Here is a 20,400-nt window from a genome sequence, read left to right as displayed (position 1 = left end):
AAAAAGAGAGTAAGGGAGCTTGAAAACGCGAAAGTTGAATTCGTTGATCTGACAGCTGACGATAGCTTTCCATCGACGGTCTCCGTACTTTCAGATGATTTAGTTGACAGCGATATCCCTAACGGTATTTGAGATCATTGTTGGATCTGAAACGCCATGCAATTTAGTTCTGATTAGAGATAAACTCTTCGTTAGTGAGTTTGAAGTTTTTCAGTCGAGATGATTTTCTAAATTAGTTTATTTTAATTCAACTAGAGTTTGTTTAACCTCAACGGCGTTTGAAAGACACACAAATTTTTGTTGTAACAATGTGTCATCAGTTTCTGAATGGTCTTGAAAATGGACAATAAATACTATTGGCTGATTATGAGCGCCGAAAAAGATGATACCCAAATCATTGATACGGATTCTGAAATATGGGGTTACTTGAGTCAGTCCGACAAATTCAAAAAAACCGAGGGCAAAGAAGCGCGTTTATTCAAAGGCAATGATTGGCGTACCTACAAAATTTTGAAGCATGGCACCGATGATTATACTGCAGACCTTCGTGAATTGAGAAAACAGCTTAAACTTGACGACCCAATTTTTCTAAGTGATTCTACCCAAGCAGCTAACGAAGAAAGTGATGATTTGGTTGCCCCTCAGTCCTCAAAAATCAAGAAGTTAACAATGGTTTCGGTATGTTTCATTAAAAAAGCATATAATAAAAAAAATATTACATTCAGTATTTTGTCTTTCTGCATTTTAGTGCTGTGCGAAACATAGAGGTTTTACCGAAGTTCTCTTAGAAAATGAAAAACGAATGCATAATCTTGTGACCCTCCTCGAAAGCACCACAAGTCAGTCAATTGACGACATAAACAACATCAAGCGCAACTTGAATGGGATTGTTAGTTTTCAACAGTTGTTTCGAAGCTTTTTTTCATTATGAACGTTATACCGGTTTCTTTTGTAGGTTACGGGTGCTCTCGCTGGCGTCGACGGGTTTCAAGATTTAGAAAACGTTACAGCTGAGGTTGATGAGGAGAGTACCTTTGAGGTAGAGGATTTGGAAGAGGCCGCCTTGTTGCGTTTAGTTGAGAAAAAGCCTGCAGTTCAGTTTGGCATAAACGGTAAAAACCTTGATCATATCTACAGTGGTCACAAACCTGCAGAGTATGGCCTGGCATTGAGGAAGTTGATATAGGGAGTTGATGACCTAGCTTACCAGATGATCTTGCCCTCAAAAAATTTGTCAAGTGGGAGAGCTTGGGCTTCAAAACAGTCAATGCTTACATTTTTTTGTAGGTTTCTTGCCGGATATCTTTGGTGATTTTTGTCATTTCTTTCCTAATGGATCCTTTGTAAAAGTGATCATTTGTAATTGTTTATTATTAGGTGCTGTTGAGAGAAAGTTTCCGAGTGCTTCCTTTCCTAACGCTAGAAGAGATGCGAAGAAGGCAGCAAACAAAACGGGTTTGAATACAAAACAGAGACTTGAATCCACGGGCAAATACAGCGAAGATGCTAAAGGGGAAAAAAGCAGTCTTATTTGGCTTTGATGGATGCTAAAAGAAAGGATGCAAATTGGAATTCTAGTGCTCAGTTTATGTAATGTTTCAAGCATTTTCTTTTCTTAGATGTTATGTAGCTAGATGTCTTTAGCGCTGTTACGATTAATTTTAACGAGAGCTCTATTTGTCTAGATTATTTGAATGAATTTTGTTCAAATGCGCAGATGTGAAATCAAGTTTTGACTCGCCTTTAATTGTCTATTTAATTTTTTAAAAATTTAAAAGTTTGGTCTTTTCTGATAGTTTTCAATTGGAGATTACAAATAAATCGAGATGATACTCCATTGATTCAATTAGCAAAAAAACTACGTTCAAAGAAAGTAAAAGTCCTCTGCTGATGCTCATTGTTCATTTGTTTTTCAGATCTTAACCATGGCTCCAATCAAAAAAACGTCCCGTTCCAAACGAGAAGTTAAAGCGCCGAGTTTTGAAACCAGCCCTGTTTTGTTTTTCTACAATAAAGCATGCGTTTCGACCACGCTGAATAGTTTTGCATGGCCACTTGGATACACCGATGAACAGAAGCGTGCAATGAAACCGGGCCAGTACGAGTTCATACGACATAATCAAGATACACCGAGGATGCTATACTTGGGCTACGGTCTCGCTGATGAAGTTAGGCTACACAAGAAGTCGACAGAAGAGAGAGTTAGAAGGGGACTGCCTCCAACCTATTTGAATTGCGTCATACAAGACAAATCTTCAAAAACGAAGGCAGTAACCAGTGTTACGCAAGCTACCGAAATCTTAGTTCCGGAATCGCCTAACGTCTTTTCTTCGCCAGAGGTTCAAGTTCAAGAAGGAAATGCGGTTGCGAGCAATAAGGAGGCAAGAGCAGTCAGCAGGGAGAAGGTGAAAACCCAAGGGCTGCTATTCCAAGAAAAAGCAGTGATGAATGATAAGCCCAATGAGCAGGTGAATTTTTTGCTGATAGTAGAGTTTTTGAGTTTTTTCATGTCGTCTAAAGTTTGAAGGTCTTTTTGCTGGCTAGATCCCCAGCTGTATGTAAGGAGTTCATGGAATTCATGAAGGGCACGAAGAACGATTGAGACGAGCGGAAAGAGTTGCGCATGAAATTAAAGGCGCACATGACAAGAAAAAGCGAAAACTTCTTGGAGAGCTAGATCAAACGGTAATTTTGTCTGACTTTTTAATAAAAACTTCAGCACTTTTTTTAATTTAGGCACAAGACATTAAAAAAAAACTTCAACATTTTTTTTTAAATTTAGGCAAAGGACGTTCAGGAAATCTGTCTACTCCGAAAACACGGCTTCCAGAGCATTGACGAACATCCAGAGTTGATGGTGGCGTACCCTGTACACCGAGTTGACTTTGAGGGCGAAGACTTGATGAAAACTCACAAAGCCAATTCGCATTCTTCTCAACTGGGTAGATTTTTACGACGTGTTCTGTTCGGAGAAGATGGTTTAGAGGAGGAAATGATTGACAGTACCCGGTCTTCAAAGCGTTTCGAAGCACCGAGGGATAAAGTCGTGCTTTTTCAAGGTTAATTTGCTTTCGCGTGTTTTCTTTTATAACATAATTTTTTAACAATTTTTCATCTCAGTAATTTGGAAAAAGTTATAGTTGTCCAAGTCCTGCTTCTTTGCTCTGAGAAAATAAAAAAAAATCTGGTTCTTGTTTAGATGTCGTCATGCAGAAATACCCCCTCACGCCACAAATGGCATATCGCAAAGCTAAGGAAGCTGCCAATCAGGCTGGTCGAGAAGGACTCAGTTATTCTAAAAGGACAGAGATAGATGATGAAGTGGAAATTGCTGCAGTTCTAAGCCCTACTGCTCAGTAATTTCGGAGATTGAGTTTTAGTAGATCATTCAATTCTGAAGCATTCATTTGTGACTATAGTTTTTGATCTCAGGAAAATTACTTTTAGTTTCTATTATTTTATTGAAAGTCTGCATTTGAGTTATCAAATTGTCGTCTAATTTTAATTACTTAGCGGTTGCTTTCATGAGAGGTTTTAATTTTCATTTGATTCTGAACAGTTTTCGATTTTCTTTAGCATTCATCGTTTTAGCATTCATCGGAGATTGAGATGTAGTAGATCAGTCAATTCTGAAGCTTTACGTTTGTGACTATAGTTTTTTATCTCAGTATAATTACTTTAAGTTTCTATTATTTTATTCAAAGTTTGCATATAAGTTATCAAATTGTCTTCTAATTTTACTTAATTAAGATAGCGGTTGCTTTCATGAGAGGTTTTAATTGTCATTTGATTCTGAACAGTTTCCGATTTTTAGCATTCATCGTCGTGCAGTGATGGCCTCTAGTTTTCGTTTGTTTTCGTGGCTGAATAATGAAATCATCAAGTGTTTCTATAGTTTCAGTAGTTTTTAAAATCAAATTAGTAGATCTCTCTAATCATGAAAACAAAAACTTTTTCACTTTTCAGATTATAGACCAATGTGAAAAGCTCTCACAAGTTGAAGGATTTTTGGCCGAGCAGTTTGTGAAGAGGTCGGATTATCCTATTCATGCGTTGACAAATTTATTATCAGCAGACAGCTACAAGAAACTTTTGATCACGAACAAAAGTTTCAAGAAACTGCATCTTGATATGGACGAAATTTATAAGTCTTCTTTTTCTTTTGGACTGCGAATTGAACCTGACAATTATGGAGGATATGGCCAGTTCAACCGTAGTGGAAAAATCATTGAGTGCGGAGAAATAAACGTTGCCGTCGGCCTGTTATCTAAGAAGCCAAAAAATCGTGAAATTGATGACTGGTCTTTGATGGAGGGGGATAAACTGTTAGTTGGAGTGGCGAGATGGTCGAACCACTCATGTGTTGCAAATTGCGAATATTATATGAGTAATGGTTTTCGAGGACGAGTTTGCGTTCGGCTAAGGGCTTGTCGTGAAATTATGGACGGCGAGCAGTTGGTTACTTTCTATAACAGTGATTTTTTTTGGAGAAAATAATGCTTTGTGTCTCTGTGAACATGAAGCAAAACATGGAAAAGAAGAAGGACAGGGCCTTGAGAAGCAAGATGATTTTTGCGCTACGACAGCCAAAAGAAAACGAGTTGCAAAACCCAGGATCAAATTTATTGAAAATGATGAACGTAGCTCGTTACTGGCCAATCCCATCAAGTGTTACGATGAAGACTCGAATGTCAGCTTAGAATCAGAGACTAGCTTGCTGCCTCTCACAAATTCAACTGATTCAGATTGGGATTTATCTGACGAAAATTTTGATACTATCAGCAATTTATCTGAATTATCAGTTGCTAGCAGTACAAATTTTGCCGATTGCTTTGGTGAAGACGAAGATTATGAATTTGGATTAGATCTCATCGACAATTTCCCAATTTCTGGGGACGTTCACGGGACACCAGAAGCTTACGATGAAACAAATGAGTTAGTTAGCATGATAGGTGTCACAAAGACAAATTTAATGGCTTCACTTTTGGCTATTGTTTCACTGCATAACGCCCCAGATGCACTTTTGAACGATCTGCTGAAGCGAGATCAGCTTATTATTGGGGGTCAAACAGTTTCGCCTTGGGCTTTCAAGAAACAGTTTCAAGATTTTTGCTCGAAGTATCAGTCCAGCAAACAGAGTTCTGAGAACGGCGAGCTAATCTTGTTGAATTTTCGTCCACTATTAATTGACATTCTTAACGATTCACTTCCTGACATATTAAATTATGCTGTAAACAAACCTGAAAAGCAAGACATCTCGATTCCCAAATTTCGTATAGCCGAGAACCGAATCAGCGTCAGATTAATTGTCAATACTGATGGCGCAACTGTCAGCAAGACACCCGTAACTTCCGCTTGGCCTCTATTCTTTGCGGTTGCTGACCTTCCTCCAAAAAAGCGACAACTTTTCAAAAATATTGTCCTGGGAGCGTTGTTTGTGGGAACTGGTTATCCGGACTTCGATGTCGTATTCGAGCATGTGCGCAACCAGCTGTCAGTTACAGAGAAAGTTCATTTTAATGGAAATGATATAGCTGTCTCATGTGAACCTATCTTGTTAATTGCGGATCTGATTGCAAAGTCAAAATTGCTAAAGATGAAGCGATGTAATGGCTACTACGGTTGCACTTTATGCACTCAGAGAGGCTGCCACATTGGACGAGTTGATAGATATCCTCATGAAGAAGAGTTTGAGATGCGATCGTTTAATTCCCAAATGCTCAATATCCAGGAGCTTGAACGAGGAAGCATTCAGGAGTTAAGACCTCGGCTTGGTCGGGATTCATTTTGGGAAATAAAAACTCAAGGGGTAAAAGGCCGTAGCAAAGTTTTCAACGTTATATCAAATTTGCCTCTATCATCTTCAGTTGACCCCATGCATCAATTTTCTCTAGGAGTTGCAAAAGATATACTCCTCTATCACTATGAGACAATGAGATCCGAACATAAAGAGGGAATCAATTCTTTCATCGGAACGCTTGATTTACCGAAGGAATTCAGGAATATGATCAGAAAACTGCATGCTCTCCCCAATTTCAAGGCAAAGAAAGTCAAGTTTTTGTTATTATATTTGGCTCCAACAATTTTTCCTCCGTATTTGTTCGGCGAAACAGAAAGAGCGATGAAGTTGACCTGAAAGAATTAGCTTTTCGATCCGCGAACTTTTTGAATCTTTCCGCAATGCGGACTTTTGTGATCAGCTTCTCTGTGAGTTTTGTTTGAGTATGGCTGAGAAGACGAACAAAATGGATACGATCAATTTCCATCTCCTGCGGCATCTCGGATGGCAGACGAAAAGTATTGGACCTCTGTATACTGCCTCTGCTGCAATATTCGAATCCGCCAATAGGCTTCAAATTGCTCCGCTCACGGGAACTGTAAACCAGTGCCAGCTAATGGTTTGGCGTTTTGTTAGAGCAAAAATGTTAATAAAAATAAAATTCAAGGAGGACTGTTTAACCCCAATGCTTGCAGATTTCCTCGAAAAAAGGAAGTTCGACGAAACGTACGGCTTTGCAGAAAATTCAGACACCAGAACTTTTCGGAAGCGACGGCCGCAATTAAAACTCTTTTGGCGTTTTTCGGGCGAGTTCTTTTTCTCCTCGGCTGCGTACGGACGAGGATCGGTCGCAGATAAGTATGTTGGTGTTAATTTGGAAGATGAACTTATAGCCGGAGAAGTTCTTTTTTTTTTCGAAGGAGAAACCAGAGGTCTAGTTCTCAGAATGTTCAAAATTGTGAAGACGCTGAAGTTAGTGAAAAATGAAAATCGAAAAATGTTGCCGTTCGGTTTTATTGTAGAAGATACAGAGGAAAAAATCGAAATTCCGTTGACTGCCATCAAATTTAAATTTCTTTATTTCAAGTTTCGAGAAACTTATTTGATTACAATGTTAAATCATTATGAGCACAACTAGTGAATTTATGGATTTGTAATCTGGTAAAATTGCTTCTGTTTTAGCTCTAGACTCTCGTTTCTCATTCTTTGTTCAGCTCAATTGAAAATTGTTTCTTTCAAAGTTTTGTCCTTTTTTATAGATGTTTTCCACTTACAAGTTGTATATTGCGAATTTTAAAAATAGTTCTTTTTCATCGGGTCAAGGAGTTGTCCAATTCCAACCAAACTCGGTATGGAGTATCCCCTGTGAAGTTATAGTGTAAAACAAAAAAAAGTTTTGTTATAGCTTGCATAGGAAAAAAGTAAAGTTTTCATACGGAAATTTGCTATTATTTCAAATAAATAATTTTGAAAATAGGTCTTTTTGATTAGGTCATAGAGTTGTTCAAATCAAACCAAACTAGGTATCGAGTATCCCATGGGTAACTAGATTGTAAAACAAAAAGAATTTTTGGTATAGCTTGCCCAGGAAAAAAGTTAGTTTTTCATACGGAAATTTGCGAATTTCGCAAATAACGAATTTTAAAAACACGTCTTTTTCATCGGGTCAAGGAGTTGTTCAAAGTGAACCAAACTTGGTATCGAGTATCCCATGGGTAACTAGATTGTAAAACAAAAAGAATTTTTGGTATAGCTTGCCTAGGAAAAAGTTAGTCTTTCATACGGAAATTTGCGAATTTCGCAAATAACGAATTTTAGAAATAGGTCTTTTTCATCGGATCAAGGAGATATTCAAATCCAACCAAACCTGGTGTGGAGTATCTTAGGTCTACTAAGAGTGTAAAACAGACGAAGTTTTTGGTATAGCTTGCCTAGGAAAAAAGTTAGTTTTTCATACCGAAATTTATTCTTATTTCCGAATAATTTTGAATAAGTATATTTAAAAATAGGTCTTTTTCATCGGCTCAAGGAGTTGTTCAAAGTGAACCAAACTTGTTATCGAGTATCCCATGGTAACTAGATTGTAAAACAAAAAGAATTTTTGGTATAGCTTGCCTAGGAAAAAAGTTAGTTTTTCATACGGAAATTTGCGAATTTCGCAAATAACGAATTTTAAAAATAGGTCTTTTTCAACGGGTCAAGGAGTTATTCAAATCCAACCAAACTCGATGTGGAGTATCTTAGGTCTACTTAGATTGTAAAACAGACGAAAGTTTTGGTATAGCTTGCCTAGGAAAAAAGTTGGTTTTCATACGGAAATTTCCTCTTATTTCCGAATAATTTTAAATAAGTATATTCAAAAATAGGTCTTTTTCATCGGGTCAAGGAGTTATTCAAAGTGAACCAAACTTGTTATCGAGTATCCCATGGGTAACTAGATTGTAAAACAAAAAGAATTTTTGGTTTAGCTTGCCTAGGAAAAAAGTTAGTTTTTCATACGGAAATTTGCGAATTTCGCAAATAACGAATTTTAAAAATAGGTCTTTTTCATCGGGTCAAGGAGTAGTTCAAAGTGAACCAAACTTGGTATCGAGTATCCTATGGGTAATTAGATAGTAAAACAAAAAGAATTTTTGGTATAGCTTGCCTAGGAAAAAAGTTAATTTTTCATACGGAAATTTCAACTTATTCGCTAATTGTATTTTTAAAAATATAGAAATTTCATCGGGTCAAGGAGTTGTCCAAATCGAACCAAACTCGGCATCGAGTATCCCATGGGAAACTAGATTGTAAAATAAAAAGAATTTTTGGTATAGCTTGCCTAGGAAAAAAGTTAGTTTTTCATACGGAAATTTCCTCTTATTTCCGAATAATTTTAAATCAGTATATTCAAAAATAGGTCTTTTTCATCGGGTCAAGGAGTTATTCAAAGTGAACCAAACTTGTTATCGAGTATCCCATGGGTAACTAGATTGTAAAACAAAAAGAATTTTTGGTATAGCTTGCCTAGGAAAAAAGTTAGTTTTTCATACGGAAATTTGCGAATTTCGCAAATAACGAATTTTAAAAATAGGTCTTTTTCATCGGGTCAAGGAGTTGTTCAAAATGAACCAAACTTGGTATCGAGTATCCCATGGGTAATTAGATTGAAAAACAAAAAGAATTTTTGGTATAGCTTGCCTAGGAAAAAAGTTAGTTTTTCATACGGAAATTTCCTCTTATTTCCGAATAATTTTAAATCAGTATATTCAAAAATAGGTCTTTTTCATCGGGTCAAGGAGTTATTCAAAGTGAACCAAACTTGTTATCGAGTATCCCATGGGTAACTAGATTGTAAAACAAAAAGAACTTTTGGTATAGCTTGCCTAGGAAAAAAGTTAGTTTTTCATACGGAAATTTGCGAATTTCGCAAATAACGAATTTTAAAAATAGGTCTTTTTCATCGGGTCAAGGAGTTGTTCAAAGTGAACCAAACTTGGTATCGAGTATCCCATGGGTAATTAGATTGTAAAACAAAAAAAATTTTTGGTATATCTTGCCTAGGAAAAAAGTTAATTTTTCATACGGAAATTTCAACTTATTCGCTAATTGTATTTTTAAAAATATAGAAAATTCATCGGGTCAAGGAGTTGTCCAAATCGAACCAAACTCGGCATCGAGTATCCCATGGGTAACTAGATTGTAAAATAAAAAGAAATTTTTGGTATAGCTTGCCTAGGAAAAAAGTTAGTTTTTCATACGGAAATTTGCGAATTTCGCAAATAACGAATTTTAAAAATAAGTCTTTTTCATCGGGTCAAGGAGTTATTCAAATCCAACCAAACTCGATGTGGAGTATCTTAGGTCTACTTAGATTGTAAAACAGACAAAATTTTTGGTATAGCTGGCCTAGGAAAAAAGTTAGTTTTTCATACGAAAATTTCCTCTTATTTCCGAATAATTTTAAATAAGTATATTTAAAAATAGGTCTTTTTCATCGGGTCAAGGAGTTATTCAAAGTGAACCAAACTTGTTATCGAGTATCCCATGGGTAACTAGATTGTAAAACAAAAAGAATTTTTGGTATAGCTTGCCTAGGAAAAAATTTAGTTTTTCATACGGAAATTTGCGAATTTCGCAAATAACGAATTTTAAAAATAGGTCTTTTTCATCGGGCCAAGGAGTTGTTCAAAGTGAACCAAACTTGGCATCGAGTATCCCATGGGTAATTAGATTGTAAAACAAAAAGAATTTTTGGTATAGCTTGACTAGGAAAAAAGTTAGTTTTTCATACGGAAATTTCAACTTATTCGCTTATTGTATTTTTAAAAATATAGAAATTTCATCGGGTCAAGGAGTTGTCCAAATCGAACCAAACTCGGCATCGAGTATCCCATGGGTAACTAAATTGTAAAACAAAAGGAATTTTTGGTATAGCTTGCCTAGGAAAAAAGTTAGTTTTTCATACGGAAATTTGCGAATTTCTCAAATAACGAATTTTAAAAATAGGTCTTTTTCATCGGGTCAAGGAGTTATTCAAATCCAACCAAACTCGATGTGGAGTATCTTAGGTCTACCTAAATTGTAAAACAGACAAAATTTTGGGTATAGCTTGCCTCGGAAAAAAGTTAGTTTTTCATACGGAAATTTCCTCTTATTTCCGAATAATTTTAAATAAGTATATTTAAAAATAGGTCTTTTTCATCGGGTCAAGGAGTTTTTAAAAGTAAACCAAACTTGTTATCGAGTATCTCATGGGTAACTAGATTGTAAAACAAAAAGAATTTTTGGTATAGCTTGCCTAGGAAAAAAGTTAGTTTTTCATACGGAAATTTGCGAATTTCGAAAATAACGAATTTTAAAAATAGGTCTTTTCATTGGGTCAAGGAGTTGTTCAAAGTGAACCAAACTTGGTATCGAGTATCCCATGGGTAATTAGATTGTAAAACAAAAAGAATTTTTGGTATAGCTTGCCTAGGAAAAAAGTTAGTTTTTCATACGGAAATTTCAACTTATTCGCTTATTGTATTTTTAAAACTATAGAAGTTTCATCGGGTCAAGGAGTTGTCCAAATCGAACCAAACTCGGCATCGAGTATCCCATGGGTAACTAGATTGTAAAACAAAAAGAATTTTTGGTATAGCTTGCCTAGGAAAAAAGTTAATATTTCATACGGAAATTTGCTATTATTTCAAATACATAATTTTAAAAGTAGGTCTTTTTGATAAGGTCATAGAGTTGTCCAAATCAAACCAAACTGGGTATGGAGTATCCCATGGGTAACTAGATTCTAAAACAGAAAAAATTTTGGTATAGCTTCCCTAGGAAAAAAGTTAGTTTTTCATACGGAAATGTGCAATTATTTCGAATAACTTGAGATTATTGAATTTTAAAAATAGGTCTTTTTCATCGGGTCAAGGAGTTTTTAAAAGTAAACCAAACTTGTTATCGAGTATCTCATGGGTAACTAGATTGTAAAACAAAAAGAATTTTTGGTATAGCTTGCCTAGGAAAAAAGTTAGTTTTTCATACGGAAATTTGCGAATTTCGAAAATAACGAATTTTAAAAATAGGTCTTTTCATTGGGTCAAGGAGTTGTTCAAAGTGAACCAAACTTGGTATCGAGTATCCCATGGGTAATTAGATTGTAAAACAAAAAGAATTTTTGGTATAGCTTGCCTAGGAAAAAAGTTAGTTTTTCATACGGAAATTTCAACTTATTCGCTTATTGTATTTTTAAAACTATAGAAGTTTCATCGGGTCAAGGAGTTGTCCAAATCGAACCAAACTCGGCATCGAGTATCCCATGGGTAACTAGATTGTAAAACAAAAAGAATTTTTGGTATAGCTTGCCTAGGAAAAAAGTTAATATTTCATACGGAAATTTGCTATTATTTCAAATACATAATTTTAAAAGTAGGTCTTTTTGATAAGGTCATAGAGTTGTCCAAATCAAACCAAACTGGGTATGGAGTATCCCATGGGTAACTAGATTCTAAAACAGAAAAAATTTTGGTATAGCTTCCCTAGGAAAAAAGTTAGTTTTTCATACGGAAATGTGCAATTATTTCGAATAACTTGAGATTATTGAATTTTAAAAATAGGTCTTTTTCATCGGGTCAAGGAGTTGTTCAAAGTCAACCAAACTTGGCATCGAGTATCCCATGGGAATCTAGATTGTAAAACAAAAAGAATTTTTGGTATAGCTTGCCTAGGAAAAAAGTTAGTTTTTCGTACGGAAATTTGCTATTATTTCAAATAAATAATTTTGAAAATAGGTCTTCTTGATTAGGTCATAGAGTTATTCAAATCAAACCAAATTTGGTATAGAGTATCCCCTGCATAGCTAAATTCTAAAACAAGAAGAATTTTTGGTATAGCTTGCCTAGGAAAAAAGTTAGTTCCTCGTACTGAAATTTCCGATTAATTCGAATAATTAATTTTGAATAATTTTTAAAATTAGGTGTTTTTCATCGGGTCATGGAGTTGTTCAAATCAAACCAAGATTGGTATAGAGTATCCCCTGCATAACTAAATTCTAAAACAAGAAGAACTTTTGCTATGGCTTGCCTAGGAAAAAAGTTAGTTCCTCGTACTGAAATTTCCGATTAATTCGAATAATTAATTTTGAATAATTTTTAAAATTAGGTGTTTTTCATCGGGTCATGGAGTTGTTCAAATCAAACCAAACTTGGTATGGAGTATTCCCTTTGTAGCTAGAGTCTAAAACAGAAAAAATATTTGCTGTAGATTGTCTAGGCAAAAAGTTAGTTTTTCATACGGAATTTTGCGAATTTCGCGATTAGCAAATTTTAATTATAGTTGTTTTTGATTGGGTCAAGAAGTTGTCCACATTAAACCAAACTTGATATGGAGTTTTCCCTGTGCATGTAGAGTGTAGGAGAAAAAGAATTTTTGCTATAGCTTGCCTAGGAAATAAGTTGGTTTTTCATACGGAAATTTGCTATTATTTCAAATAAATAATTTTGAAAATAGGTCTTCTTGATTAGGTCATAGAGTTATTCAAATCAAACCAAATTTGGTATAGAGTATCCCCTTCATAGCTAAATTCTAAAACAAGAAGAATTTTTGGTATAGCTTGCCTAGGAAAAAAGTTAGTTCCTCGTACTGAAATTTCCGATTAATTCGAATAATTAATTTTGAATAATTTTTAAAATTAGGTGTTTTTCATCGGGTCATGGAGTTGTTCAAATCAAACCAAGATTGGTATAGAGTATCCCCTGCATAGCTAAATTCTAAAACAAGAAGAACTTTTGCTATAGCTTGCCTAGGAAAAAAGTTAGTTCCTCGTACTGAAATTTCCGATTAATTCGAATAATTAATTTTGAATAATTTTTAAAATTAGGTGTTTTTCATCGGGTCATGGAGTTGTTCAAATCAAACCAAAATTGGTATGGAGTATTCCCTTTGTAGCTAGAGTCTAAAACAGAAAAAATATTTGCTGTAGATTGTCTAGGCAAAAAGTTAGTTTTTCATACGGAATTTTGCGAATTTCGCGATTAGCAAATTTTAATTATAGTTGTTTTTGATTGGGTCAAGAAGTTGTCCAAATTAAACCAAACTTGATATGGAGTTTTCCCTGTGCATGTAGAGTGTAGGAGAAAAAGAATTTTTGCTATAGCTTGCCTAGGAAATAAGTTGGTTTTTCATACGGAAATTTGCTATTATTTCAAATAAGTAATTTTGAATAATTTTCAAAATTAGGTCTCTTTCATTGGGTCAAGGAGTTGTTCAAATCGAAACAAACTTGGCATAGAGTATCCCATTGGTAAGTAGAGTCTAAAACAGAAAAAATTTTTGGTATAGCTTGCCTGGGAAAAAAGTTAGTTTTTCATACGGAAATTTCGACTTATTCGCTTATTCTATTTTTAAAAATATAGCAATTTCATCGGGTCAAGGAGTTGTCCAAATCGAACCAAACTCGGTATCGAGTATCCCATGGGAAACTAGATTGTAAAACAAAAAAAATTGTTGGTATAGCTTGTCTAGAAAAAAGTTCGTAATTCAATCGGAAATATCGACGTATTCGCTTATTATACGCTTATTCTATTTTCAAAATTATAGAAATATTATCGAATCAAGGAGTTGTCCAAATCAAACCAATTTCGGTATGGAGTATCTCATGTGTACCTAGATTGTAAAGCAAAAAGAATTTTTGGTATATCTTGCCTAGGAAAAAAGTTAGTTTTTCATACCGAAATTTGCGAATTTCGCAAATAAGGAATTTTATAAATAGGTCTTTTTCATCGGGTCAAGGAATTGTTTAAAGTGAACCAAACTTGTTATCGAGTATCCCATGGGTAACTAAATTGTAAAACAAAAATAATTTTTGTTATATCTTGCCTAGGAAAAAGGTTAGTTTTTCATACGGAAATTTGCGAATTTCGCGAATAACGAATTTTAAAAATAGGTCTATATCATCGGGTCAAGGAGTTGTTCAAAGTGAACCAAACTTGTTATCGAGTATCCCATGGGTAACTAGATTGTAAAACAAGAAAAATTTTTGGTATAGCTTGTCTAGAAAAAAGTTCGTAATTCAATCGGAAATATCGACGTATTCGTTTATTATACGCTTATTCTATTTTCAAAATTATAGAAAAATTATCGAATCAAGGAGTTGTCCAAATCAAACCAAACTCGGTATGGAGTATCTCATGTGTACCTAGATTGTAAAGCAAAAAGAATTTTTGGTATATCTTGCCTAGGAAAAAAGTTAGTTTTTCATACCGAAATTTGCGAATTTCGCAAATAAGGAATCTTAAAAATAGGTCTTTTTCATCGGGTCAAGGAATTGTTCAAAGTGAACCAAACTTGTTATCGAGTATCCCATGGGTAACTAAATTGTAAAACAAAAATAATTTTTGTTATATCTTGCCTAGGAAAAAGGTTAGTTTTTCATACGGAAATTTGCGAATTTCGCAAATAACGAATTTTAAAAATAGGTCTATATCATCGGCTCAAGGAGTTGTTCAAAGAGAACCAAACTTGTTATCGAGTATCCCACGGGTAACTAGATTGTAAAACAAGAAAAATTTTTGGTATAGTTTGCCTAGGAAAAAAGTTAGTTTTTCATACGGAAATTTGCTATTGTTTCGAGTAACTTGAAATTATTGAATTTTAAAAATAGGTCTTTTTCATCGGGTCAAGGAGTTGTCCAAATCGAACCAAGCTTGGTATCGAGTATCCCATGGGTAACTAGATTGTAAAACAAAAAGAATTCTTGGTATAGCTTGCCTAGGAAAAAATTTAGTTTTTCGTACGGAAATTTGCGACTATTTCAAATAAATAATTTTAAAAATAGGTCTTTTTGATTAGGTCATAGAGTTGTTCAAATTGAACCGAACTTGGTATGGAGTATCCCTTTTGTAGGTAGAGTGTAAAACAAAAAGAATTTTTGCGATAGCTTGCGTAGGAAAAAAGTTAGTTTTGCGTACGGTTTTTTTTGAAAAAAAATCAAAACTATAGAGTTAAAAACGGGTGGGATGCCTTTCGGGCGTCAAGATTTTTCGGTGCTCTCTCTCCCCTCTCCCCTCGTTCTCTCGCACCTGTTTTCGTCTCTCGCTCGTGTCTCGCGTTCTCTCGCTCGTCTCGCGTTCTCTCGCTCGTCTCGCGTTTTCTCGCTCGTCTCGCGTTTTCTCGCTCGTCTCGCGTTTTCTCGCTCGTCTCTCGCGTTGTCTCAATCGTCTCTCGCTTCGGTCTTTTGGTTTGAGTCTATGATGTGTTTTTATGATGTATGATATATGTTTCAGCTTTCTTGAATGAGTGTAAAAAAAGTCTTATAAAAAAGTCTTATTAGAGGTTCATTTTATTCTTAATACTGATAGATAGACACCTTGAATTTTGCTCACGCTAGCAAAAAAAGGCATGTCTATTATTAGTACAAAGATGTTCATGTACCTCACGTAAAAAAAGACTTTATATGTGGACTTGTGGACTGATGGAACCCTCTGGCGTCTTCATCTTCAATGGGCATCTACAAGTATAAAAGGTTAGTTTTTTAGTCTGATCATGAACGCACGAATAGTCTGGTGAACGCACGAAAGTCTGATCATGAACGCACGAATAGTCTGGTGAACACACGAAAGTCTGATCATGAACGCACCAAAGGTCTGATGAACGCACCAAAAAATTGTGCGTTCATCAGACCTTTAGTGCGTTCATGTCCAGACTTTCGTGCGTTCATGATCAGACTTTCGTGCGTTCACCAGACTATTCGGGCGTTCGTGATCAGACTATCGTGCGTTCACCAGACTATTCGTGCGTTCATGATCAGACTTTCGTGCGTTCACCAGACTATTCGTGCGTTCATGATCAGACTTTCGTGCGTTCACCAGACTATTCGTGCGTTCATGATCAGACTTTCGTGCGTTCACCAGACTATTCGGGCGTTCGTGATCAGACTATCGTGCGTTCACCAGACTATTCGTGCGTTCATGATCAGACTTTCGTGCGTTCACCAGACTATTCGTGCATTCATGATCAGACTTTCGTGCGTTCACCAGACTATTCGTGCGTTCATGATCAGACTTTCGTGCGTTCACCAGACTATTCGTGCGTTCATGATCAGACTTTCGTGCGTTCACCAGACTATTCGTGCGTTCATGTCCAGACTTTCGTGCGTTTTTCCTTGTTTCCAGACCATGTAAATTTGAACGCACGACACCCCCGTCGTGCGTTCATCTGGGTCTGGACATATGGACTTTCCGTCTGGGACCTCAACCTGGGATGGCATCGGACAGGGTATCCGGACTGAGCCGACGAAAAATCAGTTATGGGTCAGGCCGAACAGACGTGGCCACCCGGGGCCAGACCGAACACACTTTGGCAACCATTGGCCAGACTGAGCATATCCAGGGCCAGAGCAAAGAGAATCTGGCCAAGTCCCTGAGCCAGAACAAACAGACCCGAGATCAGACCCTGGGTCTGACGGAACAAACTTTGGTTATCCTGTGCTAGACCGACCTGAACACATAGAAGCCCACAGAAAGAATTACAATTTTTGCGTTTCAAATTTCATGCCCGAAAAACAATTTTACACTATTTTGATTGTTGTTTAACTAAAAATATTTTATGCAGAAGACTGGCTACAGTATCGATCTGGACTTCTGGGCTTTGATCGGTCCAAATATTTTATTGGGACGATGAGTAGATATGTATCTTTAAATATTACCTCTCCGAAAAGGTTAACAGACCGGAAACTTATTTCGGGGTTGCAACAGAAAAAATCTATGGACCAGAATTAGTATGGGCCACACAAAACAGACCGAATTGTGGGTATGGGCCAGACTGGACAGATCAATATTTGAATATGAGCCAGACCAAACAGACCAAAATTCAGGTATGGGCCAGACAGTACAGACCAAATAAGGCATGGATCAGACGGGGGAGTACAAAAATATGCATGGGCCCTGTCCGAGAACCAAGTCTGTCTGGCCCACACCTGTCTTGGGTTGCGGACTTCACCCGGGGTAATGTAATTCGGCTGTGGTAATGCGTCATAATCGAACTCACAACTATAACTCGCCGTGTTGAGATGTCAGCGAGTGTAGTTAATGAACTCTGAATGTAGTTAATTCCATACGTAAAATCAAATCTCCCAAATCTCACCATATTTCATATTTAGTTCTAGCATTCCAGAATTAAATTCAGTTTCAACGCTTTAAGCACATTACATATATGATTTTAGAATTCTTTTTGCAAAAAGGTAACTATTCATTTTTTTCAGTGGTTTTGTGACATAAATTTTAATTATCAATGTTTGATCACAATTTTTTTAAACAATCTCAACATGCTTTTAAAAACAGTGAAATCAACGTTTTCAGCACATTCCATACATAATTTCACAATATTTTAACATTATATCAACATTTCAAGACGCAAAAATCTTTTTTCCAGAGTCTTAAATGTCAATAATGCTTTACAAAAGCCTTGAAGTAAAAACTATCAATTGTAGTCTTGTATATAAAATCTTTTTTTAGCAAAAAAGATGAAATTCATTTCCACGATGAAACGTCATTCCAGTATGACCTATGATCGGACCCTCACTGGCCTAAAGCGCCTCTGATCAGAGCATCGTGGACCAAAACCACCTCTTAAGGCTTAGATCCACCTCTGAAGACACTTAGGTGCGCTCAAAAAATTTTCATGCTCAGAATTTGCTCAAAATGAGTTCTGATTGGTCCCCCAAACACTACTCTGTGATCAAATCAATGTTAGTTAAATTCAGAGCATTCGCTCAGAACATTATCTTATCGGATTTGCATTCAAGATTGTCTCTGAATAGATTTTTCTGTGGTCGATATAATCTTTTATTGGAATTTCTTGAGCTCGAACTCCTCTCTGATCAGCTATCCTACGCTCGAAATTATCACTGATCAGACTTGTTTGTGTTCAGAATATGCTGATTGGAACATAGCTCAAATGGATGAATTTTTCAGCATCGTTACAAAGTTTTCCCACCAAAATTTCGGTCTGTTTGGTCTGGCCAGTACCCACATTTCGGTCTGCTTGGTGTGGCTAATACTCGTCAAAGCCTAGAGGAGAAGTCCAGCCAAAAAAGAGAGCCGTTCCTCTACAATGGGAGAAAGGTGTGATGCTTTTGTATGTTTTTCAAAATAATAGGCCTATCGTTGGTAACCAACATCTACTTTTAGATGATTAGACTACTTCATCAAACTAATTTCTGAATTTTGCATTGGTCTTTATATCGACGTTTTTGTACATTTTTTTAATAACATCATTTTTATATCTCGTTCAGAAAAATGAAACGGAAAACTATAAATTTTTATTGGATGCTTTGGTACATTTAAGTAAGTCTGGCCGATGGTCTGGCTCAGTGTCTGTTCCACCTGGCCAATGGTCTGGACAACAGTTTGGCCTATGGTTCGTTCAGTCTGGACACTGGTCTAGACAAATTTTGTTCAATCCTGCCAATGGCGGACAAAATTTTTTTGGTCTGATCAAAGGGTGGCCAAAATCTGGTTGGTATGGTCAACGCCTATTTTTGGGCATGTTCGGTCTTGAGCCCCACTGTCCGCGACCCAAGCCGGTCTCGACTAAATCTGTCTTGGATCTCGGACATCATCCTGGGAAACTAGAAGAATTAGTGCCTACAAACACCCAAAGCTTGAAACAATACTTTTTTGTAGATCTTTATAGGGTTGTTGCAAAGTAGCAGGAATGTGAACAGAATTTTTCGTCTATGCCTACTGTTAAAAATGTGACTGGAGCGTCTCATCTGCTGGACCTCTTAATTCTGATTGGAGCCAACGGACTCCCATTGAGTCTCTGATCAGACCGAGTCTTTACTGTTGTTGCATTTCAGTATCACCAATAATAATAATAATAATAACTCTGAAATAAACCGATAACAATTTTTTTTAAAACTCTGATCGAGTTTAATTGCGATTGAAATTGTTTCTGATTAGACTCACTCGCAATCGAAAGCATCGTTGATCAGACCCGCTAGTCTCGACATAGATCTGATCCGAGAATAATTTCGAGAATATTCAAAAATATTCTCGGATCAGACCTAAGTGATTTCGAGTCCAATATCAGACTGGTTGCTTGACGCCGCCCAGACCTCTAATCTCCGCACCCAGACCTACAGAGTTTGCAGGTGTGCGCTGTAGTGGGTCTGGTCATAAGTCAATTCGGTCTGGTACGTCGTCTTAGGATACTCAAAATTACACCTGATCAAGGTGTAACTATTACATCTATTTTATCAAAATTACACCTGTTCAAATTATCTTCATATTTTGAAAACCTGTAACTATTCATTTGCAAAAATAATCCCACAACTACCAGATGCAGCCACGCTGGTATAAAAATTCTATTTCAATAGACTTAGTCATTGTTTCCTCTGCAATTCAGTGTGTAACTATTACATGTTTTACCAAAATTACACCTGTTCAAATTAACTGATCATTTTGTAAAAGTTTTAAATATTTTCAAAAATAATCCCGAAACTAGCATATGCAGTCACACACTCGCACAAATTTTCTCTTTTTCTATAAACGCCTGCATTCATTTTTTTTCTGTGCAATTAAAGAAATATCATATCTAAAACTCTCTTTTAAAAGTTTGCCGACCTGAATGTTCAAGTTGTCCTCTGTTGTGAACCCATGAAATGGTGTATGATAAGCCTTCATCTGAAGAAATAAAGAGGGCAACCCAAAGAAATGCTGAACCAACTTTTCAAGGGTAAAAGTCCCTTCCCCATCAAAACCCGCTTCTTTTTGCCACTCATTGTCAATTTTCTTGAAGTGATCAATAAATTCTTTGTCACCCGAAAAATAAACAATGTTCGAGGAGCTCTCGTGAAGTATTAAAGACGCTTTCATTATTAATGGTATTAGTTATGGTTAGTAATTAGTTAACTGTCACGTACGATTGTTTATTGATTCATATTCGCGTTGATTGAAAGTTGCAACAAATGTTATTATTATGGTGTCGAGTATAATGCATTATGACTATTAGAAAACATCATAACGATCAAACAAACTCAAATCAACTTAAGAACTTAATAAATTCATAAAATTAGCTCATTGCGAAACTTCAGAACTAGATGCAACGTCAGAACTTATTGCTAAATGCAAACAGTTTCAAGTCTTTATCGGCGT

The 20,400-nt window shown here is 36.1% G+C and overlaps 1 protein-coding gene across 1 annotated transcript in view; it reads right to left on the bottom strand.

Annotated features, from left to right (window-relative positions):
• LOC142354519 (uncharacterized) overlaps window positions 1–20,194 on the bottom strand; it is a 112,355-nt gene extending 92,161 nt beyond the window's left edge. Inside the window, exon 1 of the mRNA XM_075406842.1 lies at window positions 19,870–20,194. Coding sequence (XP_075262957.1) covers window positions 19,870–20,121 — 252 coding nt within the window. The 5' untranslated portion in view covers window positions 20,122–20,194. The remainder of the gene's footprint in view (window positions 1–19,869) is intronic.
• Window positions 20,195–20,400: the final 206 nt, after the last annotated feature.

The sequence above is a fragment of the Convolutriloba macropyga genome, chromosome 15, assembly GCF_964194025.1.
Source record: "Convolutriloba macropyga chromosome 15, txConMacr16.3, whole genome shotgun sequence".
Taxonomy (NCBI): Eukaryota; Metazoa; Xenacoelomorpha; order Acoela; family Convolutidae; genus Convolutriloba; species Convolutriloba macropyga.
This window is presented reverse-complemented; position numbering and strand designations above follow the sequence as displayed.